Source organism: Mus caroli, chromosome 17 (genome assembly GCF_900094665.2).
Source record: "Mus caroli chromosome 17, CAROLI_EIJ_v1.1, whole genome shotgun sequence".
In the NCBI taxonomy this organism is placed as follows: domain Eukaryota; kingdom Metazoa; phylum Chordata; class Mammalia; order Rodentia; family Muridae; genus Mus; species Mus caroli.
The window spans coordinates 20,672,713-20,698,591 of NC_034586.1; the positions used below are offsets into that span (position 1 = coordinate 20,672,713).

Below are 25,879 nucleotides of genomic sequence, written 5' to 3' on the forward strand. Positions count from 1 at the left end.
CTTCTTAAAGGGACCAACAGGCTCCTATGTACCCTCTCAGCAAAAGCCACTATCTAATTCTACAAGACTCCACTAGGCCCTGACAACTGTGCTGTGCATCCTGACAGGCATTTTATCAGGGAGGGGTGCAAGCATGAACACACACAGCATCTCCAAGCTTGTCAGTTCCCTAGGGCCTGTGTCTTTGAGGTGGAAGTATTGCTTTATGTGTGGTTAATAAATTAAAGAGGCATAGTGCTCAGGAAACCAAAGGTCAGGGTCCTAAGTCCCAGAGGAAGAAGTGCTCCCCACCCTGGGAAAAGAAAGTGCACTTTTCAGTCACACAAGAAATGGTCTTTATTTGGAAAACAATTTCAAAATTATCTTCCAAACTCAGAAGCCACACCCAAAGTAAACAAGGCAGGGCTGCAGCAATAGCTCACTTAACAAAATTCTTCTCTGGCTTTGAGGTGGAGGACTTTCCCAAGTAAAAATCAACTGGAGTGCTCTGTACAAACAGGTTTCCTAAAGGCCAAAAGCATTAATGAATCACTTCCTTTGCACTTTTAAGTCTCGAGGTACAGACTTCAGAATGATTTACTGAAAGTCTTATTCAGTTCAGTTTTCGAAAAGAAAACTACAACTTCTCAAAGTTTAGTTTAACATTGCCCTCTTGGGAAGCATTCTATAGCCTTTAGCTTCGTTGCTCCTATTTCTATTTCTGACCCAGCTCTTTTAGATCACGTTATTTTTTAAGGATTCATCTTTTTTGACATGTCTAGCAATCTGATGGCATAGTTTTTAGATTTTCATTATGAGTGTCATTTATTTCCCTTGCTTCTGTCTCCCTTCCCCTTTGGCACTCTACACTCAGTATTCTGACCTTTTCACCTTGAACCTCATACTAACCACCCCGTCTATGCCGGCCTCGATCTCATCGTTTTCTTTAACTGGCCCAACTCCCTTTGGAGTCCCGGTCAAGATAAGATCTCCTTCTTCCAAGGTTATTATCTTGGAAACATAGCTGATGATGTAGGGGATGGAAAAGATCATAGATGATGTTTTGCCCTCCTGCCTGAGCTCTCCGTTGACCTTGAGCCACAGTCTTAGGGCATGAGGGTCAGGAATCTTCTCCTTGGGCACGAAGGCACTGACAGGGCAGGAGGACGTAAAGCTCTTGGCCAGGGTCCACGGCAGCCCCTTCTTCTTGCACTCCTCCTGCACATCTCTGGCAGTCATGTCCAGGCACAGGGCATAGCCGGCCACGTAGTCCATGGCTGCAGCCTCCGGGATCGCTTCACCACGCTTGCCCAGAAGCACTCCCAACTCCACCTCGTGGTGGAGGTTGCGGCAGTAAGCGGGCATTAACACCGGTGAGCCCTCGGGAGCGTACGCGGTGGACGGCTTCAGGAAAAGCACAGGCTCACTCAGCACGGTGCTGCGCATCTCTTTGACGTGATCTGCGTAGTTCCTCCCCACGCAGACGATATTCTTGCCCCACTCCCAGAAACGAGACAGCGGCTTGGTGGAAGCCATAGTACAGCCTTGGGTCATGTGACCACCGACTACCTCGGACTACGGCGGCCTCCAGAGGACTGGCTTCGGATGCTGTCCAGGCCGGAGGGGCCCCGCCCTTCCTTGCGCAGCAGCGGGACGCTGAGGTCAGCGAAAGGTCTCTACGTACAGGCGACTGCCCCAGAGAGACGAGGAGGCTCACGCTCAGCCTCCCACCTCCTCCTACACCCACTTCCAGACCGAGTCTCCAGGCCAAGGCTGCTAGGGCAGCTAGGGAACATTTTGGGGGGGCAGAAGCTACTACTGATTGGCTAGGGACGGCGCGGCGGTGCGAGACAGGCACTGGTTGGCTGTGAACTCTATGGGCGGTCACTGATGGATTGAGGGCGTGGCATTTTGGTAAAGAGCAGGAGTTGGTTGGTTGGGAGCAGTAGGAGGACGACACTGATTGGTTGCAGTCGCCAACGCCAGTGTTGATGCCCACGACGCTGGTGTTGCGGACTCCGCGACCCGGCTGTGCACCCCGTGGGTCATGGTGCTGGGTCGCGGGTCGCTGTGTCTCCGGAGCCTGTCAGCGCTGGGAGCCACCTGCGCGCGCCGTGGTCTGGGTAAGTGTGTCTAGGCACTGACGCGGCGCGGCCGGGTGCCGGAGGCCGATCGTCGGTTGGGCGAGCCCTTGCTGTCTCCAGGCGCAGGTGCTGAGCGCCGCCGGGCGGGCGAGAAGCGGGGCCGGGCGTGTTGAGGGCCTTGGAATAGGCATCTGGCACTGGAGGGGTTCGTGGCCCGGGATCGAGGCAGAGGGCTGGCACCCGCTCCCTCCTGGCCAGAGTCCGACTCCAGTTTTGGGGTTGCGACTTCAGTTTCTAAGTCGACTTTTCCTCTTAACGTCTGATGTGGCGACAGTGGGTTGCCAAAGCCCCGGAGCTGGCCAGCCTGAATTCAGCTAGCCAGGAACTTTGGAACAATCGTGATTGAAAGTCTGTGGACCATCTTTATTAAGAAGCCCGCTCGTTGAGAACAGAAGTATGGGTCTCCATTTAAGGGATACCCCTTAGTGTCGCTGCGGAAGGCTGTTTAAGAGCTAGGCGATTTAAGAGCTAGGTACAATTACTACTGAGCAGCCGCTCAGCTTTTGGTGCCGCAGAAGCCCTTCTGGTGAGAAGAGGAAACTCTGAAACGTTTTTTGACGTCTGAGCAAATTAAAACGTGTCTGTGGATTTGACCTCAATTCAAACAGAATGTCCCTAGTTGCAAACTAAGGAGCTGGGAGCGATGAATTCCTTCCATAGGAGTGATCGCATCTTCTTCAGAGCAGTCAGGCTCTCTTCCGACCTAGAGTGGGTTGAGCACTGGTAATAACATGATCTTTATCCATGCAGGTTTGTTGTGTTTTGCCAGGAAGTACATAAAAGGGCTCCTATTCACCTGTTTCTCACCCTCCGCTGTCCATCGGTGTGGATAGTGCTAGGGCTTAGAGGAATTCAAATATTACAGAAACCTGATCTTACAGAAATGCTTATTTTGCTGAACATGAGAAGGGGGTCTGGAAAGTGCCCAGCTGTTGTGCCAAAAAAGGAGAAATGGGGATCAGGGTTGTGACAGAGCACTTCCCTAGAATGCTTAAAGCCCCAGCACCACAAATTCAGACAAAAGTACAGCGGAGTCCCTCCTTGGCTGCCTCCTTGGCCCACTCCAGGACAGTCCTTCGGTGATAAGTTCTCTGCCCCTCATGCTTGAGTCCCAAGCAGCAGTTTCTTCTTTTCAGGAGCTTGCACTGTGTGTTTTCCATTATGCTGGCCATAGCTGAGAAAATACTGTTCTCTCCTTGGGCTGGAGGCCTGAGAAGGGCTGAAAGCTTAGAGAATTTAACTCCGTTAGTGCAGATGCCATGACTGGAAAGTGAGCAGCCATGCTCTGGTGCCTTGTCCTGCCATCTTTAGGCCTGAGTCATACCACAGGCAGGTAGCACAGCCTGTAGGAACTCTTGAGAAGAAATACCAAGCTCCCAAGTCTAGGGTGAGGTGTAGATCTTTCAAGTTTCGAGTAGGAGCCCCCTGCTTGTGGACGTTGTACATCGTGGTGCGCACTAGGCTCCGCACCACGATGTACGGGTAAGAGCACCCGACTGCTCTTCCAAAGGTCCGGAGTTCAAATCCCAGCAACCACATGGTGGCTCACAACCATTTGTAACAAGATCTGACTCTGTCTTCTGGAGTGTCTGAAGACAGCTACAGTGTACTTACATATAATAAATAAATAAATTAAAAAAAAATCAACCAATCAGGCTGGAAAGATGGCTCAGCGGCTGAGAGCACTGACTGCTCTTCCAGAGGTCCTGAGTTCGATTCCCAGCAACCACAAGGTGGCTCACAACCATCAGTAATGGGATAAAGGGCACTCTTCTGGTGTGTCTGAAGACAGCTACAGTGTACTCATATACATAAAAATAAATAAACAAACCTAAAAATATCAATCAATCAAACCCCAAACCTAAAAAGTACCCCCCAAAAAACACCCAAACTAACAATTCTGTACCTGTGAGAGGCTGACTTACGTGGTCTCTGCTTTCCTGAAAGATGGAGTGAAAGGATATTCCCTCGCCAGAACTTCAGAAAGCCAGCTGTTGAGCCACTGGGTACGAGGGGTCTGGCCGTTCTGAAGTCTTGGTGAGGTGTCTGAGGTTCCTCCTGTGTGTTGCTTCAGGTCAGGCCCTGCTGGGACTATCTCTGTGTCACACAGACTTCAGGAAGAATCTGACTGTGCAGCAAGACATAATGAAGGTTGAACTCCTGCCTGCCCTGACTGACAACTACATGTACCTGATCATTGATGAGGACACCCACGAGGCTGCCATTGTGGACCCAGTGCAACCACAGAAGGTGGGTGCCGCTCTTCCTGCCCCCTGCCCCCTGTCACCTAGTTCAGTGTTCATCCACTGGGTTACGACCACAGTCTTTATGGCTTTGTGGAAGCTAGGTGGAAATTAATTTATCCAAAACAAAGTTGTCAGCTGGCAGTGGTGGTGTGTGCCTTTAATCCCAGCACTCAGGAGGCAGAGACAGCTGGAGCTCAGAGGTCTGGCCAGCCTGGTCAACAGAGCAAGTTCTAGGACAACCAAGGCTACACAGAGAAACCCTGCCCAAAAAAAGGAAGAAAAAAAGAAAAGAAAAAAATCCCTAAACCCAAACAAACAAAAGCAAAAACAAAACAAGAGAAAACAAAGTTGTCTAGCCTGTAGTAAATGTGGTAGTGAGAAGGGCACTAGAGACCTCAGGCTGCTTTGGCAACCCAGACACCCACTGTTAAACCTCTGTCGGAACGAATGTGAGTCCTTAGATCAGGCTTCTCTTCCATGCATCTGCCCAGTGCTGTGGGAGCCTCGTTCGGAGCCGCTGGGGGTGGGTAGGTTTTAGGTGATATAAGTTGACAGAGAAAGGAAAAACCTTTGTGCCTGGAGCGTGGTCGGTCAGCAGAGGTGGCTGCCTGGGGGCTGGGCACCCACTCTGCAGGCAGGTGAGCCAGGCCCAGAAGTGTGACCGGCCTCTATTCCACCTTCCCCATGGCTATAGGTTGTGGAAGCTGTGAAAAAGCACCGTGTGAGACTGACCACAGTGCTTACCACTCACCACCACTGGTAAGTGCTCAGCCTGCAGAGATGCCTGCGGGTGGGGCCTGGCATTCACCTGCGAAGTTGCTGGACTTAGATGGAGCAGACCCTTGAGCAGGAAGGATTCTGAGAATACACCAAAGCTCCTGCCTGTAGCTCATCTTTTGGCTATTTTGTGAGTTCTTCTTTCTACCACCCTTCACCTTTTCTTCCACCCTTTCAACTCCCTGACACTAGGTAGGAGAGAGAAAGGGTAAAGGGGCAGAGGGTGAAGTTGTTGCTAGACTGCTTCCTGCTGATTAGGGGCATCGAGTTCCTGGGGCAAGTTTGATCTCTTAGCCTACAGAATATCTAATTTCATCTTCTTGTTGTTTCGTCTTTCCATGTGACTACTTAACAAACCATGACCAGGGCTGGAGAGATGGCTCAGAGGTTTAGAGCACCGACTGCTCTTCTAGAGGTCCTGAGTTCAATTCCCAGCAACCACATGGTGGCTTACAACCATCTGTAATGGGATCCAATGCCCTCTTCTGGTGTGTCTAAAGACAGCTAGAGTGTACTCATATACATAAAATAAATAAATCTTTAAAAAAAAAAAAACCCATGACCAACAGCAGCCAACAAACCACCTACCAGCAGCAATCCCCCCAAACATTTATACACTCTCTGAAAAGTTCCCAGAATCCCAAACATTACCCACTCATAGAAACTGCTGCGGGAAAATCATGCCTTTGATAGAGCACGAGACAATCCTAGTCACCCTCTGTGAACAGTCTGAAGCAGCCCTGTATCTGACACCTGGGATTAAGACAAAAACACAGTCTTACAGTATTTGTGTTTTTCAAAAGAAACCAAAAATTTCACTACACCTGCCTTCTTCCTCTTGGGCCAGTGACCTCTGGGTTCCACTAATGCGGCAACTTCCAGGGAAGGTACTTGTGACCTGTGAAGAGCAGAGGGTGTGACTAGCACCCTTAGACACAAGTGTCCACTGCAGTCTCCATAAAGCCAGGCTTCTCTGGTCACAGGAGGACCCCCCGATGGCCGCCTTCACATACTTAGGCTCACAAAAAGTAAAGAGAAGGGGGGGGGGTACCAGAAGGGGCAGGGATTGGGATGTAAAGTGAATGACGAGAGAGAGAGAGAGAGAGAGAGAGAGAGAGAGAGAGAGAGAGAGAGAGAGAGAGAAACATGTCATCCACATCAGAGAGAAAGAGTAGGTAGGCATCATTATTTTCTTAATAAGTAAAACCAAAAACCAACAAAATGGGAAGACAGAGGCAGGTGGAGCTCTGTGAATATAATGACTGTGGTCATTGTATAGACTGTAATCTCTATAGTGAGCTCCAGGCTGTGAGAGGTGTGGTGGATTGGCTTCTGTTGTTTGGTTGGTTTGGTGTTTTGAAATAGGATTTCACTCTGACACAGGCTGGCATTGAACTTGTGACTTTGGGATAATGTTGCTCAAAGAAGCCCTACTCCGACTTTTATTCTTTTCTTTCTTCCTTCCTTTGTTTCCTTCTTTCGTTTTTTAGTTTTTGCTTGTGTTTTGACCCAGGGTCCCTGGCTGGCCTAGAACTCGCCTTGGGTCTTTAGAGGTAGAAGAGGTGTTTGCTTGCCTCTTGTTTTCTTTTCTAAACGATGCCATGAAGAAAGCCAGAGCCTCTCTCTTTGACCCTGTCCTGGGAACTCCCAGTGATTTCAGTGATGTAAGGCTAACCTGTGCCTCCCTGTCACTCTGTCTTTGTGGCGGGCTTATCAGGGTCTCATGGCCAGGCCTCTGAGGCCTGAGGCTCCTTGGGGATGGGGAGTTTAGCCTTAGTCTTGGCCTGTGCCTCACAGCATGGCTGCTGTTTTTCAGGCTCCTTCCCCGGGGCTCCCTGTGGCTGTCACTTATCCCTTTGGGGATCTTGTAGGAGCTGCCTCACAGCCCCCAAGCCCTTCCCACACTTTGCCTTTTCTCTTCCACCTCAGTAACTATTATTTCCGATGCCTCTTTCCTGATAACGTGGAGGGTTCTGGATTTTTCTATCACCTTCTCTCAATGCCACCATTAGGTTTATGGCTGGACCTCAGGTTTGGCCTGTGGCCCACAGGACTATCAAATTGTGTTCTTACTTCTTGGTGGTGACAAGGTGATGAGGCCATGGGTCATCCTGGCCTGTGTGACCACTGTCCTGGAGGCAGTGGAGCAGAGGGCCGAGTCACATGTTCCTTCCTGTTAAGGAGAGAGAAGCCTGCTGCTTCGTGAGTTGTTTTGGAGTAAAGTAGCCAAGGGGCTGACAGGACATAGGTTTTTCCATTCCTCATCTTGGAGCTGAGGGTGACTCACAGTGTGACTCACAGTGTGGGGATATTCCTAGCTGTACCTGAAATCATGGCCCTGCTCTCTGCTGCTGTCTTAAAGGTGAAAGGGCTCCCTGGTGTCTGTCTGGGAGGTGCCTCCACCCTGGCTGGCCTGCACTCTGCATGCCAATCTCCCCAGGTGGGCAGTGCTGCGCTACAAGTTCCCAGCATAGCCTTTGCCAAGCGCTGGCCCAGACTGGGCTGTACATTAGGATTGCCTGGGGGAGCCCTCCCTGTGCTTCTGTGTACCTGGGAGCTCTCCAGGTGATTTCCTGTGCCCCACATCATGTGACACCAGGCCTGGGACTCTGTATAGGTTCTGATTTCTCTGTCCAGGGGTGTGCTGGGCACCTGAGGAAGTTGTTTTCAATGCCAACAAATGGCGCGTAAACAGTGGTCCCAGGTTGCCTGTTTCTACTGGAAGATGTATAGGCAAAGTGAAAAGTCCATTTGGTCAAGGGTTGAGGGCAAGCAAGCAGCCTGCTCCATTTGAACATGTTACCCCAGGCCTCCTGTCTGACTTCTAGGGACCATGCTGGTGGGAACGAGAAGCTGGTGAAGCTGGAGCCTGGGCTGAGGGTTTATGGAGGTGATGACCGCATCGGGGCCTTGACTCACAAGGTCACACACCTCTCCACACTGCAGGTACACACTAAGCCAGAAAAGAAGTATCTTTTATAGAGAAGTGCCTGGTTTCAATTTGACTCAGTTATGGAGGCAAAACCAAAATAGGCCGGTTTGGGTTTTTTCCTTGAGCACACCCCCCTGAAGCATCTGCACCTGCTAGGGCCATCCCCTAGCAGAAAGCATTGGCCCCTCCGTGTGTGTCCTGAGGCTACAAAGCCTGGATGGCTCTGCAGGTGTCTAGAATGCAGATAGATCCAGGACTGAGCACATCCAGGTGGTCAGCAAGGGGAGGGTCATAGGAGCCAACAGTGCTGCCACTTGCGATGGTCCAGCTCATCCCAGGACCTCTATTTCAGGTGGGGTCTCTCAGTGTCAAATGTCTGTCAACACCCTGCCATACTTCGGGACACATCTGTTACTTTGTGAGCAAGCCTGGGAGCTCAGAGCCTTCTGCTGTGTTCACAGGTGAGTGGGGGCTGGGAGGGGTGTGTGTGTGTGTGTGTGTGTGTGTGTGTGTGTGTGTGTGTAGACTCTGCATTGGCTGTGTGAGGAAAACTCCTGTGCAGAGAAGCAGGGGTTTCCCTGTCAGACCTAGCAGGGGCTGCATCTTCTCCAGCCCCACATCCCACATAAGGAAATGCAAAGGAGTCTGAGTTGTGTGTGGGCTGCTGCCCCGGGGGCCTGAAGGGGACAGCTCCATTTGTGGTGGTCACCCCTCTGCAAACTCCACCCCTGCCCTGTAGCAGCCAACTGATGGGCGTGGTCCTTCCTTCAGCCTTGCAGAGAGGCTTGGGATCTGGGCGAGGCCAGCACAAGGCAGTACCTGCTTCCCCGGCTTGGGTGACGTGAACCCAATGGCCCCTGCAGAGCCAGAAGCCTAACTTTTCTGTGGGCGGTTCATGAGACCGAGCCAAACCCTGGGTTAATGTGTGCAGCTCAACTCAGTCCACAGTAGGTTTGTCCAGAAGTCAGAGGAATTTTCCACATTTGAAGAAAAAATGGAATCCTCACTGGTGCTGACTGGGAGCCCGTGAAGCAGAGCAACCTCGGGACAACAGTGCTGAGCAGCCTGGGCCTCCTGACCGCTGGGACTGGCGTGTGCAGGGGCCCGGCATGTACAGGGGGCCTCCTAACCACTGGGAGCAGGGGCCAGTGTGTGCAGGGGACCGTGTGGGGGCCGAGACCGTGTGGGGGCCTCCTCCAGTTGTGATGCGGTCCATGAAGATGGGCTGCCATCCCATGACAGTTACTGGGGCTCTGAGCCTGGCTGGAGGGCAGGTCCGCTTGTCCTTAAAGAGGTCCTAGTAGGGCTTTCAGGCGGGAGAAGTGGGGTGGAGGCTTAGATCTCCTTTGGGAAACATGAAATTGCCCAGGAACCCCAGCTTGTTTTTAAACATGATACAGAAGGGTTTTTGTGTTGGATTTTGGTTTTTTTTTTATTTTTTAAAGATTTATTTATTTATTATATGTAAGTGTACTGTAGCTGTCTTCAGACAGACCAGAAGAGGGTGTCAGATCTCATTACGGATGGTTGTGAGCCACCATGTGGTTGCTGGGATTTGAACTCTGGACCTTCAGAAGAGCAGTCGGGTGCTCTTACCCACTGAGCCATCTCACCAGCCCGGATTTTGGTTTTAGACAGGGTCTCTGTAGCCCAAGCTGGCCTGGAACTTGTGGCAGTCGTCTGCCTTAGCCTTCTGGGTGTGTGGGTTACAGGTGAGAGCCAGCACACCTGACTTGAAAATTTCCTGTCTCCATCATGGCATTGTGTAGTTCATGCTCAGGCCCTGGGCTCACCTCCACCCTGCCTAGCACTGGTTCTCAACCTTCCTAATGCTGCGACCCTTTAATACAGGTCCTCATGTGTGGTGACCCCCAACCATAAGATTATTTTCATTGCTACTTCATAACTGTAACTTGCAGCTCTTATGAATCTCAGTATAAATATCTAATATGCAGGATATATGATATGCAGCCCCTGTAAAGAAGTTGTGACCTACAGGTTGAAAACTGCTCTATAAAGTTGAGCGCTGTAGCATGGAACAGGACAGCACCTCTGAGCGCGCCTGCTCAGTTGTGATTGGTGGCTTTGGCTGGGGTTTTCTGAACTGCAGTGCTGCTGTGGTGAAATGGTGATAAGCATCCGGCCCTCAGCTTGTGACCACCAAGGTTAATCGAGGTGTAGACTCAGCTGGCCCACCTCTGTGGGCATGGCTGTGTGTGTGCCCTGCGACAGGCTCTGTGCCAGTGTCTGTGAGAGCAGATGGCAGCCCCTCTCTTTCAAGCTGTCATGGACTGATAACAGGAAGCCACATCAGGACATGCCAGCCTTGGGAGAAGGTGTGTGTGTGTGTGTGTGTGTGTGTGTTTTGGCTGTCATTCCCCAGGTACACTGTAATGGTTAATTTTTTGTCAACTTGATACAAATTAGAGTCTTCTGGGAAGAAAAAAAAAGCTTGAGAAAAAGGCCTCCATTAGGTTGGCAAGTCTGTGGGGAATTTTCTTGATTAATAATTGTGGGAGGGCCCAGTCTTCTGTGGGCAGTGCTGCCCCTGGGCAGATGTGTCCCGGGTTCTATAAGGAAGCAAACTGAGCAAGCCAGTAAGCAGTCATCCTCTGTGGTCTTGGCTTCAGTTCCTGCTTCCAGGTTCCTGCCCCTTCATGGGAGCTGTAAGATGGAGAAGGTTACCAGGCAGGGTGAACTAGCTAGCATGCCTGGGTTCTTACATGAGTTCTGGGCATGAGGCTCAGTTCCTGAGGCCTGAAGGCAAGCATTTTCCAGCTAGCCAATCTCCTCAGCCCCGTTCTATGTTGACACTGGATGGAGTCCAAGGCCCATGTGTCAGGCAGGTTCTGCGTCCCAGCCCCAGCTGAGCTTAGGGCTGGGTCCCTCATGACTCTCTCCTGACAGAAGGTACTCGGTGTCATGGTGAGTGCCACAGGATGTAGGGCCCGTGATGTCCTGCCCTTCCCATGACTGTTGGTGGGCAGCACCTGGCCTGTGATGCAAGGTTTCATCATAGCGAGGTACGCTGGGGCGCGCTCTGGCATCAACAGTGAGGGCCGGTGGTGAGGCATGTACTGCTCAGTAGCCCACAAAAGTTGAGCCAGCTGCCACTCCAGCTGACCTGATGGGAGCTGGAGTGGAGAGTGGAGGCGGGCACAGCCTTAGAAGGTGTGGTGGGAGGGAGGGCCAGACATCTGCAGCTGTAGTCTAGGATAAAGCCTGCCAGGCAGAGAGAGGTAGACTGGGCACTGAGAGGCAACAGGGGATAGTACTGGGGACTGAGGTGTTTAGAGCTTCAGATTTGGAATCCCTCCTTGTGGCGCCCAGGAGGAGTGTGGTGCCTGGCACCATGAGAGCCCACTGAGCTAGCCACAGTGGAAAATCCAGGGGTCTGTAGGGAACAGAATCAGTCAGGTTGTCCCACCAATGCTGGGCAAGGCCAAGAGCAATGCTAGTCTGGATATGGAGGAAGAATGCCTCAGATGTTCTCAGCAACAAAGAGAGAGTGTCAAACATGGATGCCAGGAGGAGCGGGGCATCCGAGGATCTAGGGAGGGCTGCTGCGAGATGGGCGTGGACTGGGCTTGTGGTGATTTCAGCTAAGGTCAGGGGACCCTGGGTTCCAGGCCCAAACAGTGGCTTAGTGGCTGTGGTTGAAGCTGACAGGATGGATTGTTGTGGACAGCCTTGTGCCATGTTGGCTGAAGATGCCTTTTGGTGTATGGGTGCCAGTTGGGGGGCTGGGGGACTAGGGGCCTGAGGGTTATGTCCTGTTGCCTGTCCATAGGTTGGGGCTTAGCTCTAGGTGCAGCAGGGCGGTGTATGAGCTGACTGTGAGACACTGTCGCTGTGTTTTTCAGGTGACACATTGTTTGTTGCTGGCTGTGGGAAGTTCTATGAGGGAACTGCAGATGAGATGTACAAGGCGCTGCTTGAAGTCTTGGGCCGGCTTCCTCCAGACACAGTAGGCAGTGCCTCCCTTGCCCAAAGGACCCGCATGCTCTAGGAGCATAGCTACTGCATGCTGGGCCCACCCTTCAGGCCCCCAAACTGTCTCTGCTTCCCCGGCTGGCCTGTGTGTGGTGGATCCTCTGAGCAGCCTCAACTCTAAGCTGAGGGGAGAAGTGGGCAGAGCCATAGCCTTAACAGCTCGTAGTATCCTCTAGTGCACACACTGTGTGGGCTGCCAAGTCAGGCTGAGACATGACATGGTCCTGTGTTGTCTTTTTCTTCAGAAAGTCTACTGTGGTCATGAATACACCGTAAACAACCTTAAGTTTGCACGCCACGTGGAGCCCGGAAATGCTGCCATTCAAGAGAAACTAGCCTGGGCCAAGGTGAGTGAGCATGGCTTAGGTCTTGTCATGGCACAGGGCCTCTCCAAGGGCCTGGATGTTGACACACAGCACAGTCCAGACAGCAGGTGGAAGCTAGGTGTCACCAGCTCAGTGCTTGTCACTGCAGTAAAATCTAACTGGAGGACACACACAGTGCAGGCCTTAGACTCTGCATCTTAGCAGAAGGGGCCCAAGCTACAGGGTCCAGCCTTGTTCCACACACACTGAGCCAGTTGATCCTCATCTGAAGTGGTTTAGGCACCAGTGAGCCCAAGGCAGTGGCAAGAGCTTTGTTGGAAACCAGGCTCTGCCTTCCTGTGGTTCACTACAGATGTTATGGTGAGCTGTGCACACCTGGGAGGTGCAGCTTTCTCTGCCAAGTTCAGGAAGTGGTGCTTCCCTGCATAGATGTCCTGTGCCATTATTTAAAATAAACACTCTATCCAGCATCTTTTCCAAATAGCGAAGCGGGTTACAAAGTAACACTAGAAAGTTCCCCATACCTGCAGTCCCAGCACTTGGAAAGCTGCCTGGTGAGAGAGAGTCAGGAGTTAGACTAGTCTCAGCTACTTTGTGTGTTCTTAGCTAGCCTGGGCTACATGAGACTATCTCAGAAAAACAACAATTCAGATGCTGAGTCAGGTGCAGTGGCACACATCTAATCTACTTAAGAGGCTGCAAGTTCGCTGGGCAGTAGCGGCACACGCCTTTAATCCCAGCACTTGGGAGGCAGAGGCAGGCGGATTTCTGAGTTCGAGGCCAGCCTGTTCTACAAAGTGAGTTCCAGGACAGCCAGGGCTACACAGAGAAACCCTGTCTCGAAAAACCAAAAAAAAAAACAGCCAGGGCTACACAGAGAAACCCTGTCTCAAAAACAAAAACACAAACAAACAAACAGGAAAAAAAAAAAAAAAAAAGAGGCTACAAGTTTAAGGCCGACCTGGGCAGCGAAGTGCATCAAAGCCATCCCCTCAGAAAAAAACGTCAACCCTCATAATTAGTTAATCATATTCATCTTAAGAGGATGCATTTAGTATTCTCATAAAGGCCACACTGTGTGTACACTGTCCATACCATAATACTGCCCGGCAACTTATTTTACTCCTTTATTTCCCCTTGGTGCTGGGGATCAAAAGCAGGGCCTCACAATGCCAGACCAGCAACTTTGAGGGTAATTCACACGCATGCGAGTGTCTTGGATGAAACCTGTAGTTAGATGAGCTTTAGACAGCACACACCCACGTATCCCTGCCATACCTGAGCTAGACCACACTGCCGGATCCCCTCGGGAAGGCACTTTTTAAAAAGCTTTGATTTTTCATATATGAATGTTTGACCTGCATGTACCTATAAGTGTCACATGCATGACTCATACCCATGGAGGCCAGAAGAGATCATCAGAGCCCCTGAAACTGGAGTTACAGGTAGCTGAAGGTTCCCACGTGGGTGCTGGGAACCGAACATACGTCCTTTGCAAGAGCAGCCAGCGCTCCTAACCACTGAGCCACCTTTCCAGCCTCTCCCCCAACAAGGCACCCTTGACTCTCAGCACCTTGTGTTGGCAGCTGCCCTTCTCTAGAGGGTCCTATAACAAAACCATGAGCTCTTCTCGCCTCTCTAGCTCCTGCTCAGTCTGTGTCACATGGCTCGGTCCGGGAGTTCATCTGTTAGCTGTGCTTCCTGAGTCACGAGTGCAGCTGCTGTGCCTGCTTGTGCGTGTCATTTTATTCATGCTTTGTTGTTTGTTCCCGCCTTTGGGACTGTGTTTAAAACTGGACTTGCTGAGCCATACAGCCAAGTGCATGTTTAACCCTCAGACTGGTTTTCAAAGTTGGAAAACGGATCCCGCTGTTTAATGCTTCCCTCTTGACGACTGTAGTTCCTGATGCTTTGCGTGGTGACGGAGCATTAGTGTTAGCAGTCTTTTTATAACCCCTGGTTTTGTGTGTCCTGGCCATGAGGAAGATTCACGTGGGTGGCTGCAGCTCTTGTCGCAGCTCTGTCCCTCAGGCCTCCATGTTAGCCAGCAATAGTTGGACAAGAGCTACATGGAGAGCCCTGCGTGTATGAACTCCTCAGCTTTGGTTTAGCTCTGTTAGCATCATCTCTGCGCTACTCAGGAGCAAGGCTATCCATGTGAGGTGGTGGCCAGTGCCCTCTGGCAATCCACTGCTCGGTGCTCCTCAGGTACTGTCTGGGAGCTCCTGACACTGTGCTGGGAGCCCAAGTCACCCACTGCCCCCTGCCACGCTGCTTCTCTTGTTGGGGGCCTTGCTCTCTTTGCTTTTGTTTTCATTGTGTGGAACACAAAGCTCACAGTAATAAAGACAGGACTAACCTGCCCCTTGGAGGCAGCATAGAGACAGGACTGGCATAGTAGGGCAGCAGTTGACCCTCGGGGACATCAAGACCACTGCTGGTCCCTCACATGAGCTGTCTGCCCTGGCCACTCTTGCTGTGCCATCTGGGATACACTTGAGTTTCTAGATCATTGAGATATTTGAAAGGTGAGACTCATTGAGCCCTAAGCGACAGTGGTATCTTTTACAGGAGAAGTATGCCATCGGGGAGCCCACGGTGCCATCCACCCTGGCAGAAGAGTTCACCTACAACCCCTTCATGAGAGTGAAGTAAGACGGTAGTGGGGCTCTCTCTTGACCGCACCCCTCCTGTGGTAGCTCATGCCTTATGACACGAGATGAACCAGGGCTGAGCCCATCCTGAAGTGTGTGGGCCTGACCCTCATACCCCAGCTTTATTAAGAGTACCCAAGAGGCAGGCTTTGTCCCATAAATATGATATGCTTTTCTTAGCATCTTGCAAGGATGTGAGGGACCCAGGACCCATTTGGGAAGTGGCTTTGGAGGGCTTCTTTAAGGATTGGTGAAGCTCTGGGCCTCTGGGCTAGGTAGGCAGTGTAGAGCTGGCGGCTTCCATTTGTGTTTTGCTGGGAGCGCCTGCTAGGCTTGCTTAATCCCAGCAGTTTTCTTCCTGCGGTCGTCCCAGGCTCTGGGAACGGGCTGTTTGTGTGTTGCCTGCAGCCTGTTCTCTTCTTTCGCCGTCCCAGGGAGAAGACTGTGCAGCAGCATGCTGGTGAGACAGACCCTGTGACCACCATGAGGGCCATCCGCAGGGAGAAGGACCAGTTCAAGGTGCCTCGGGACTGAGGCACACCCATGCCGGGACAGGGACTTTTAACCGAGTGGCCTGCTGCTAATGCAGGACGGTCTACTTTTCAGTTAATTCAGAGCCCTTAGCTTGTGTTATCAAATGTTCTAATGCATATTTATAAGAGAAAAAAGGTTTAAAGTATTTATTCCCATAACCTCTGCTTATGGACTCTATATTACCTCTGGCTCTCCTGGTCTATAACCTCAGGGTCCTGTGGTCACATGACATCCAGTTTGCCCCAGTTTGTTAGAGGTGCTTGCTCTGGGAGGGACTGAGCCTGGGTAGGCCTCTTGACATCCTGGCTCTTTGGGAAGGAGATGACTGGCACCTCTCTGGGCTTTTCCTCCCTTTTCGACTAAGCCTCACGGGTAGCGACTACTTCCAGGAATTAGTACCTGTGTGTGTCTGTGTTGACATTTTCATGAGATGCTTCTGTGTCAGTGTGAATGGACTTGAGTCTTTGAGAGCAAGTTGGGGCACAGCCTGGATCTCAGGTTGCCCTGTCAGAGGCCTGAAGCCTGGCCTCAGCGAGGCAGGCTTCTGATGTGTGTGAAGCTGGCCGTTTGCCAAGGCCCTTCTTTGGGTCAGACTGCTTCTGGGTTGGCCACCATGGAGGCTGTGCTCAGCGTTGTGAATTCTCAGCAAGAGTTACTCTGGCACCCCTGCCCTGAGCAGCCTGGAGCCTGTCATTAAGCGTGTCAATAGTCCCTGTTGGCCTCCACCTTGTCCTGTCTCCTCCTGGGAGAGGTTGGATCTCTGCATTTGCTGAGTTGAACCAGTGTGGCTGTCCTGGGAAGCTGCCACCCGCCGTGGCTCTGCCTCTGTCCCCGCATTACAGCTTTTCCTCTTCTGCTCCCCTCCTGCCTCTCCAAGGCTTTTCTTTTCCTTCACACACCCAGACCGTATTCCTGTAAAGTGTTTCCCTTATTCCTGGAGTCTGGTGGCTTGCTTCAGTAGACCATCCTGTGTCCATGCTTTGATGGCCAGCTTGCTGTCCTATGCCAGCCCCACAAGCCGTTACTTTAGTTTTATAGTTATTCGTTGCCAGGGAGACAGAGTCCAGAGCATCCTGGCATCCATTCACATCAGAATGGGGAACTCTGGGATTGAATTTGGAGGTGCAGCTCTGGTGGGGGAGAGGCAGCTACAGCATGGCACCCACCATTACCCAGCCACGCTGTCTGTCCAGCTGCCTTGCATTGCATTGCTGCTCTGTAGTCCTGACGGCTGCAGCCTGAGCAGACAGAGTCCAAGGTTTAGGACACAACGTGCCCTCACCTCTTCTGACCAACTGGCTCTGGACTCAGGACTTTTTCTCCCCCAGCCATTCTCCTAGATTCCTAGGGCCTCACGGCACTTAGGAGAACTTTATTATAAAAGAGAACAAAAGCTGGGCATGGTAGCATATGTTTTAATCTCAGCATCTGGGAAGCAGAGGCAGGAGAATCTAACTTAGTCTAAGAGTCCCAGCTGGTTGGCACCTGGTATACTGTGTTCTGTGTTCCTATCCCTCGTGATCTGAGCTTCTAGTCACTGGTGTCTGTCCAGCTGGAAGAGGCAGGCTTCTGGTCTACCTACCAGTGTAGATGTGTGCCTTCAAGGGAAACAGAGGCCAGGGTGAGAATAAAGAATTGGATGGGTGGCACAGGGTGGGGGTGGGGACAGCACTAGAACCTAACCTGCTCAGGGGTAGCCAGCTCTTTCTGTCCTAGGGCCCATCCCTCTGTGTGAGTGTCAGAGGCAGGAGACCCATCTCTGCCCTCCGATTTATGGTCTGCGTGAGAGCAGCTGACACGCTGGGCGTGGAAGAAGACATTGCTTTCCTCTTCCTACCCCTCAGCTCCACAGCTCAGAGTCTGTCTGCTCTGAACACCTACCCTGGCTGCAGCCCTGTAGGCTCTGCCTCCCCACCCCCGTTTGTCACCAGTCATCAGTCTCCTGCCATACCCTGGGCATGGGTAGAAGACAGGGCCCAGTGCCTGGTGCTCAAAGACTCACCAGCCACAGTAACTGGAGATGACACTGTCATCCGACTGAATCAGAATCACCACTCCACGTGACAAACGCTCTTTGGGACAGATCATGTCTCATATGCCAACTCACAGAGCCTAAAGTATTTAGTGTGCTCTCTAACCAAGTACAGTTAGAGAACCGGGCGCAGTGAGCATTTCCAACACTAAGAGAGTCAGGAAGAGAAGGGGGTACACAAAGCAACAAGCACCATGCTGGGTGGAGAGACATCTTTATATAGAATATATATTTATATCTCATGTATATGTATATATATATTATAGGGAGGCAGGGCAGCCGGGGAAGGCACTGGGAGTGAATCTAGGGCCTCACACACCCCAGGCAATTATTCTACCCGTAAGGTTTACTTTTAGCCCTAACAGTTTTATAGCTTTAAGCACCTACTTGAGAAAACAAAAAGTCTCAAAAATGCAGGCTGTACCTTAACAAGAAAACAAGTGAAACTCGAATGACCAGAAGGAAAGGCTGGGGTACAGAGCTCAGAGATAGACACTTACTGAGCATGTGCAAGGCTCAGCCCATCCTCAGAGATAGACACTTACTGAGCATGTGCAAGGCTCAGCCCATCCTCAGNAGAGATAGACACTTACTGAGCATGTGCAAGGCTCAGCCCATCCTCAGAGATAGACACTTACTGAGCATGTGCAAGGCTCAGCCCATCCTCAGAGACAGACACTTACTGAGCATGTGCAAGGCTCAGCCCATCCTCAGTGAATGGGCGTTTAAGTCAACTCAGTGCTCTGGTCCACAATCGCATCATGGCAAAGGCTAAGGAGAAGCATTGCTTAGGTTTGGGGCCAGCCTCAGGTACAGAGTGAATTCAGGGATACACTGGGCTACAGAGTAATACCTGTCTCAAGAGAGAGTGGAAATTCATAAAACAGAAAAAAAAGCTCTTTGAAGGGATGAACAAAACTCTGACCTACCCTGGATCAAACTTAAAGATATAAATTACAAAAGTCACACAGACAGAAATCACTCTTGCTTGTATGGAAGTCACCAGGCTTTGTTTATGAGGACGTTCTAGGAGAAACTGAAACTGGAATGGATAAATCCTTAGAAAGACATGAATCACTGCAACTGGCTAGAAAATAATGAGCTGGGGTGGTGTTTATGTGCTTCTCAACTCCTTGGGAGGCTGCAAATTGCTTGAGGCCATCGTGGGCAACACAGCCAGATGTGGGGGTGGGGTTATTTGATTGACACTAGGTCTCTGTAGTTGAGACTGGTTTCAAACTCCTGATCATTTGTATCCGCATAAGATTGGATTTGGAACACATCTATACCAACTGAAGTCTTCCATGGAGAGCAGAGGCCATAGAGCTTCATCGGTGTATTCTGTCAGTTACATCAGACACACGAATGTTTCAGAATACAGAGGTACTGCTCCCAACCCACTTACCAGGTGAATATTTCTCTGCTACAAAGGGCCAGGAAAGATATCACAAGACAAAAAAATCCTTGATATCACCAACCCAGATTCAAGTTCAGCAACATTATATGCCATGGCCCTGTGGGATCTCCCTCAGCAGTGTAAGGTTGAACATCAGCCAGGATAGCTAGTGGACTGTGTGACTAGAGAGCAACACGTACAGGATCTCAGAAGAATGATGGCATAGTCCACCATTAATTTACAGAATAGCTCCACAAATACCGTTGGGAGCTTTCTTTGCTGACAGAATGCCCCTGTGTGCTTAACCTGTGGCCACGAGAGACCCACAGCCCTAGCGACATCAGACCACACAGTTTACCATCTTACAGTTTGGAGGTTGGCAGCTGACATGGCTCTCATGGGGTGTCAGCAGGGCTGCACTCCTGAAGGTTCTAGGAACGTGTCCTTGACCTGTCCCACTTCTTAGAAGCCTCCTGTATTTCCAGCTCACAGCCCCTTTCTCTGCCTGCAAAGCTGGAGACCCTGGTTGAGTCCTGATTCAGCCTCCCCATCACCTTCCTAATCCTTCTTCCTCTCCAGGACCCCAAGTTTCCCTTGGTCTCACCCGGGAGCTCTCACTAAGGTCAATTCCCTCTGCCGCGTAAAGGTCACCGCCACTCGTGGCAGTCATGGGTTCTAGGGATCAGGACATGGGCATCTCTTATTTATTATATCACCTTCTAGAATTTGTGAAAATGGTGCACCCAGCACCAGAGTTAATGGTGTATGGCTTAATCTTTCCCACGCGGGCAAGGGAGAGACATCCACTATTGCCGTGCCGTAGGGCACTGCAATAAGTCATTAAAAGGCTTGCCAGGGTTTTATAAAAAAACTAGAAGAAGGTAAGCGAACGGCACAGCCCCACACAGCAAATCCTAAGGAGTCCTGTTTCCCACTGGACTTAAGGTGTTCAGAATCCTTGGGTTGTAAGAGGAAAGTAAACTCATTGCGTCCCTACATACTAGTTAGTAATCCAAGAGTGAAATAAAAGCAGTTCTTCTCTCAAGAGCATCAAACTCATAAAATACCAAGGAAGCACTTTATCAAAGTGTAAAGTTTACACAGGGACGATGGCAATGTTAAGGGAAATGAACAAGCAAAGGCAGTGGGCAGGATGGTCAGGCTCATGGATGAGACCACTCACTAAGAGGCTGGCTCTCCACAAGCTGATCCACAGATAAAGTGCAGCCCCCAGAAAAATCCACACAAAAACATGTTTGAGAAAGTGACAAGCAGGCTTTAAAATTACATAGGGCTCAAAGACTCCAGATGATCCAAAACAACGTTGGAAAAGAGCAAGGTTCCAGGACCCGTGGCCACCTAAAACTAGAAAGCACGGCCATGACGTGCAGTGTGTGCGAGGACAGGGCTGACACCAGGCTCGGAAGCTGAGTGAAGAATAGACCGTTACGCTTGTGCCCCGTTGGATTTTCCTTTGTTGGATGCCAAGAGCAGTCTTTCCGACAGATGGGCTGGGCCACTTGGGCTTGTTCAGAGGAAACATGAATGAACGCACATAACGTGTAAATGGAGAACTAAAGAGCTCTGGACTGAAATTTGGAGAAAGGAGTAGTACAAAATATAGGTTCCTGGGTTAGGCAGTGTTCTTGGATGTGACATGCAAGTCTTGAGCCAGAGGAGAAACAAATTGATATTCTTCAGAATATCAGATATTCCGAAACTTGCAATAAAAAGACATTCTAAAAAGAAATAGACAAGTTTCAGACAGGGAAAATTTACAAAGTATACATCTGGTAATATCTAGTGACATCTAGTCTCACGTCCATACGAAGTCTTAGAAAAACAACGACCTTAGCCCAGGGCTGGAGAGGTGGTCCTGTGCTTCAGAGCCCTGACTGCTTTTACAGAGGACCTTGGTTCACTCCCCAGAACCTAAAGGTGCCTCACAGCTGTCCCTGCCTCCAGTTCCAGGGCTCCAGGGCTCTCTTCTGGCTTCAGCAGGCACCAGGTTTGCATGTAGTGTGTATACATACATTCAGGCAAATACTCAGACATTTTTTAAAAAAACAATTAAGGCTGAGAGATGGTGCACACCTTTAATCCCAGCACTTAGGATGCAGAGGCCAGTGGATCTCTGTCGACTTGAGGCCAGCCTGGTCTACAGAACTAGTTCCAGGACAGTCAGCCCCCCACCCTTCTACCCCCACAAATCCTGTCTTGAAAACTAAACCAGCCAATCAATTAAAAAAAAAGCAAAATATACTTTTTCAGAAGAGATGTTAGAATGGCCAGTAAGGTACACGAGAGGGGTTGGAGAGCTGTGCAGTGATGTACTCACCCTGCAGACATAAGGGTCTGAGGGTGGACCCCTCGCCCACATGGATGCTGTTTGTGGCCATGCATGTCTATAGCAGCAGCACCGGGGCACGGTCATGCACACACACCAAGCTCTCTGGTTTCCTGGTCAGCCAGACTAGACAAAGAGTGGGCCACGGGTTCAGTTTAAGACCTTGCTTCAAAAAATGTCAGAAAAATGCTAACTGATGGCTTCCACATATTTGCATACACACATCACACAAAAATATGAACCATCCTGATTTTTAAGTTATATTACCAAACAATAATATCAACACCATGGTACTGGCATAAAACAGACATATTTATCAATGGAGTAGAAATGAACACCCAAACATAAGTCCACATAGCTACGACTGCCTGATTTTTTTTTTTCATAAAGCCAGAACTACACCTTTAAACAATACAGCATCACCAGTAAACAGTGGTCAGATACTCACATGAAACATGATTCTTACTCCTTATCCTGCACAGCCTCTAGATGGAACGAGGATCTCCACCTAAGACCGAGCCCTCGAATCAGAGGACAAAGTAGACAGGGAATACACGTTAACTTTCAGGCCTGGGAAAGGATTTTCAGAACAGGCCCCTGATGGCACAGGCATTAAAACCAACAACTGACAAACGGGACCACCTAAAACTAAAAAGTTCATGATCAGAAAAACACACTGTCATGTGTGTAAAGAGACGTGCTGCAGAGAGAGCGCATCACCAGCTCCACATCGGCAGGGTTAGCATCTAGAATCTACAGACGACAACAGCAAACCCTGAACACAGCCAGAAAATAAGCAACCCAGCTAGGAAATAGGGCAGAGAAGTAAATGTATCCCAGAGGACAAGACGCGCATGGCTGAGAGACAGCGGAAAAGCTTGCTCACCATCTCTAGACACTAGGAAAAGGCAAACCAAAACTACTTCAAGATTTCATCTTAACTGAGTCAGAGGGGCCAAGATTTAAGAAAACGAACAAACAAACAAAAGCAGATGTCAGCATCCATGTGGGGAAAGCGAGGCACTCGCTGGTGGGAAACCGAGCCATTTGAATCCCAGTGAGATAAAGAAAACCCCCAAACCCCAGTACACGGGATGTCAGTCAGAGGAGAAGTTCCTCAGAGAGCTAGAAAGAGCTTTGCCCTGTGACGTAGCTCTCTCATGCCTGGGCAGATACCCAGAGACTAACGGTAGAGACACTGCTTGCTGTACCGTTCCCAACAGTCACAAAACAGAAACACCTAGGTGTCCATCAGCTGATGCACGGATAGTGAAGATGTGGCCCATTTACACAGCAGAACATTATTCAGCTTGTGACAAATAAACTGGAGCTGGAGAGACGACACTTGCTGTTCTTCCAGAGGACCCAGGTTTGGGTCCCAGCAGCCACATGAGGTGGGGCAGGACCACCTGTAACTGCAGTTCCAAGAGATAATCCTCTGGCCTCTGAGGCCACCAGCACACATGTGGCCTACACATATACATTTTACAAGTTGTTGTTTTTTTTAAACTGATCAAGAACTTCACAGGCAGCTGGGTAATGGTGATGCACACCTTTAAACATGGTACTCGGGAGGCAGAGGCCGTCAGATCTCTGTGAATGTGAGGCTACCCTGGCTTACAGAGTGAGTTCCAGGACAGCCAGGGCTACACAGAGAAACTCTGTCTTGGAAAAAAGAAATGAAGGAAGGAAGGAAAGAGAAAGAGAGAAAGAAACAAAGAAATTTGCAGGCAAATGGATGGAATTAGAAACATTCTGGGCTTTAACTGCTAGGTTTAACAGGCCTCCACCCAAAAACAAACAAGAAACCATTCTGAGCACGGTACCCTGGATTTGGAAAGACAGACGCCATGTTTTCTCTCACTTGGGGACGTTAGCTTTGAATCTTCAGATGTGTGTGCTGACCTGGAGTGTTTGCAGAACTCAGGAAGTTATTAAAGGCCTCAGAGGGGACTTCAAGCTTTGGAGAAGACAAAATGGTTCACAAGGTTGAAGGGGGATAATGAAATAAGCAGAGTCTCTGTTGGGGACTGGTTCTAATGGTTTGTCCTCATTCAGCTCCCCAAGTCACACAGGAATCTACTGTCCAGATGCTGAAGGGTCCCTGTCCCCAATTGTTTTTGATTGGTCAATAAAGTTATTAACAGCCAATGGCTGGGCAGGGAAATGGAGGAGGGACTTTTAGATTTACTATACTAGGGACAAAGGGAGGAAGAAGGAAGAGTGTAGCAACCAGCATCCACGGGTTACTGGATTCCTGAAAGGAAAGCTGGGGATGGATGGGAAGGACGGCGAGAGAAATAACAAACCAAGACAAAGTTCTCTGATCAAGGCTCAATGTTTTAATTCTAGGGTCTGAATTTAAAGGGGGGGGACCCATCCCCCCACTTTGCCAGGATCTCATCAGGAAAACAAGCTCAGCTGCTCAGCAGGTCGTGGCTTCTTGCAGGAAGCTGCAGATGTGGCAGACAATAGACTGCACCTAGGTCAGAAGACCCCACCCTAGGTGGGCTGGCAACTGTGGCAAGCAAGGTCTGGTTCAGCCCGCTCAAGGCTGGGGGGAGGGCACAGAACAGAATCGCTGGGGCTGGCTTACAGTTTCAGAGGTTTAGTCTTATCATCATGGTGGGAAGCATGGCAGTGTGCAGGCAGACATGGTGTTAGAGAAGGAGCTGATAAGAGTTCTGCATCTTCTGCCGGGCGTGGTGGCACACGCCTTTAATCCCAGCACTCGGGAGGCAGAGGCAGGCGGATTTCTGAGTTCGAGGCCAGCCTGGTCTACAAAGTGAGCTCCAGGACAGCCAGAGCTATAAAGAGAAACCCTGTCTCAAAAAAAAAAAAAAAAAGAGTTCTGCATCTTGTTCTGACTGTAGCCAGGAGAGAAGACTGACTTCCAGGTAGCTAGGAGGAGGGTCTCTTTGCCCACACCCGCAGTGACACACTTCCTATAACAAGACCACACCTCCTAAAAGTGCCACTCCCTGGGAGATGCATATTCAAACCACCACAAAGGGATGAATCAGGGTGAGGAATGGGAAGTAAAGAAGAGACTATAGGGAGGGGGAACTAACCCTAGAGGCTTTGGGGCAATGGGCTATGTACCTAGTCTATGTTCCTCGTTTCCAGTCGAGTTGAGAGGTGGAACCCCGGTGAAACCCAATGGTGGTAATTCTCACCTACATGGAATGGAAGGAGTTCCCTCATGTCTCCTGGACCCCTGGCTCCTGTCGAAGTTACTGCTCCCACAGCCCCCACAGGAGAAGCTCACGTACACAATGTCCCAAGCTTCTGACCTCCTAGACTCCTCCCAGTTACCTAGCAACAGCAAGATACAAGCCCACTATAAGAGGGGCTGCTTGGCCCCACCTCACTCTCTCCTCATCCTCTCTCTCTCTAACCTCTTACTCTCTAGCCTTTCCTCTTTCCCTCTCTTTCCCCCTTCCCTCCTCTTGGCCATGGCCGCTCTCTCTCTTTCTTTCTACCTTTTCTCCTTTCCCCCTGCCTTTCTACAATAAAGTTCTAAAACCATAGACTGTCTCTGTTCAAGGCCAGCTGTGCTTGGATGATGGGATAGGCTTTCTCTTAATGAGCTGTGCCTAATCTCCCATCAGGTCTTCCTACACTCCAGCCATGGATCAGACTTAGGACTCTCGCCTGCATGGGAACCTCTCTCCCTCTGCCCTCTCTCCAGGGCTGAGAGTGTTGCCCTGGGGCCCCTGGTATCAGAGCTGTCCCTTGTCCACCCCCCATGCCTCCCCCTGTCGAGTGGGGTCCAGTGGCTTCACACAGCCAGATGCCCACCCGAGGCCAAGTGGAAAGTGTCCGGCAGTCCTCCCACATCTGCCTGCCCAGAGCACAGGAACTCTGGNTGGACATGGGCATTCTCTCCCTCCCCTCTCTTTCCCCCACACTCCACAGCCCCACAACAGACCTCTTGAAAAAGCCACATGGAACCCTACTGCCATAGAAGATTCCTGAAATATATACAGAGTACTGGCTATAGCTCAGCAGTTGGAGTGCTGACTTCTCCCCAGAGGGTTCATTGCCAGCACCTACCTGGCACTTCACAACTGTCTCAACTTCAGTTTTAGGATAACAGCTGCCATTTTCTGGCCTCCACAGGCACCAGGCATGCACTTTGCTGCACAGACATATCTACAGGCAAAACACTCACACACATAAATTAAAACAATTAGTTTTAATGGAGCTGCCCATTAAAGGGCACAACACCCCAACTAGATACTGTTTGCTAGCAAATGAAAACTCCAGTACCAGGGATGCGTTTGTGGGTTGTTGACCAATAAGGCCCCATAGCCCAGCACTTGGGAGACAGAGGCAGATGGATCTCTGTGAGTTTAAGGCCAGCCTGGTCTACAGAGTGAGTTTCAGGACAGCCGTAACTACACAGAGAAACCCCGTCTTGGAAAAAACAACAAAACCAAGAGACAGAGAGAGAGACAGAGAACTCCCCCAAAGATACCCAAGCATTCTATGCTATTGCCAATACCCTTTGCTACCA

At 50.4% G+C, this 25,879-nt stretch overlaps 2 protein-coding genes across 3 annotated transcripts; one reads left to right on the forward strand and one right to left on the reverse strand.

The window, feature by feature from the left end:
- Positions 1-311: 311 nt before the first annotated feature.
- On the reverse strand, positions 312-1,780 carry Fahd1 (fumarylacetoacetate hydrolase domain containing 1). Its single transcript, XM_021186154.2, has one exon. The coding sequence runs from the start codon at positions 1,531-1,533 to the stop codon at positions 850-852; it is 684 nt and encodes a 227-aa protein (XP_021041813.1). The 5' UTR covers positions 1,534-1,780; the 3' UTR covers positions 312-849.
- Positions 1,781-1,928: 148 nt separating this feature from the next.
- On the forward strand, positions 1,929-15,743 carry Hagh (hydroxyacylglutathione hydrolase). 2 transcript variants are annotated; one of them, XM_021186152.1, is made up of 9 exons: positions 1,929-2,102; positions 4,198-4,373; positions 5,064-5,128; positions 7,975-8,092; positions 8,431-8,539; positions 11,942-12,045; positions 12,317-12,418; positions 14,969-15,048; positions 15,486-15,743. In XM_021186152.1, the coding sequence occupies exons 1-9, from the start codon at positions 2,027-2,029 to the stop codon at positions 15,583-15,585; spliced, it is 930 nt and encodes a 309-aa protein (XP_021041811.1). In that variant the 5' UTR covers positions 1,929-2,026; the 3' UTR covers positions 15,586-15,743. The 2 variants fall into 2 exon arrangements, with proteins under 2 accessions (XP_021041811.1, XP_021041812.1); XM_021186153.1 differs by having other exon boundaries at positions 2,101-2,189.
- The last annotated feature ends 10,136 nt before the right edge of the window (positions 15,744-25,879 follow it).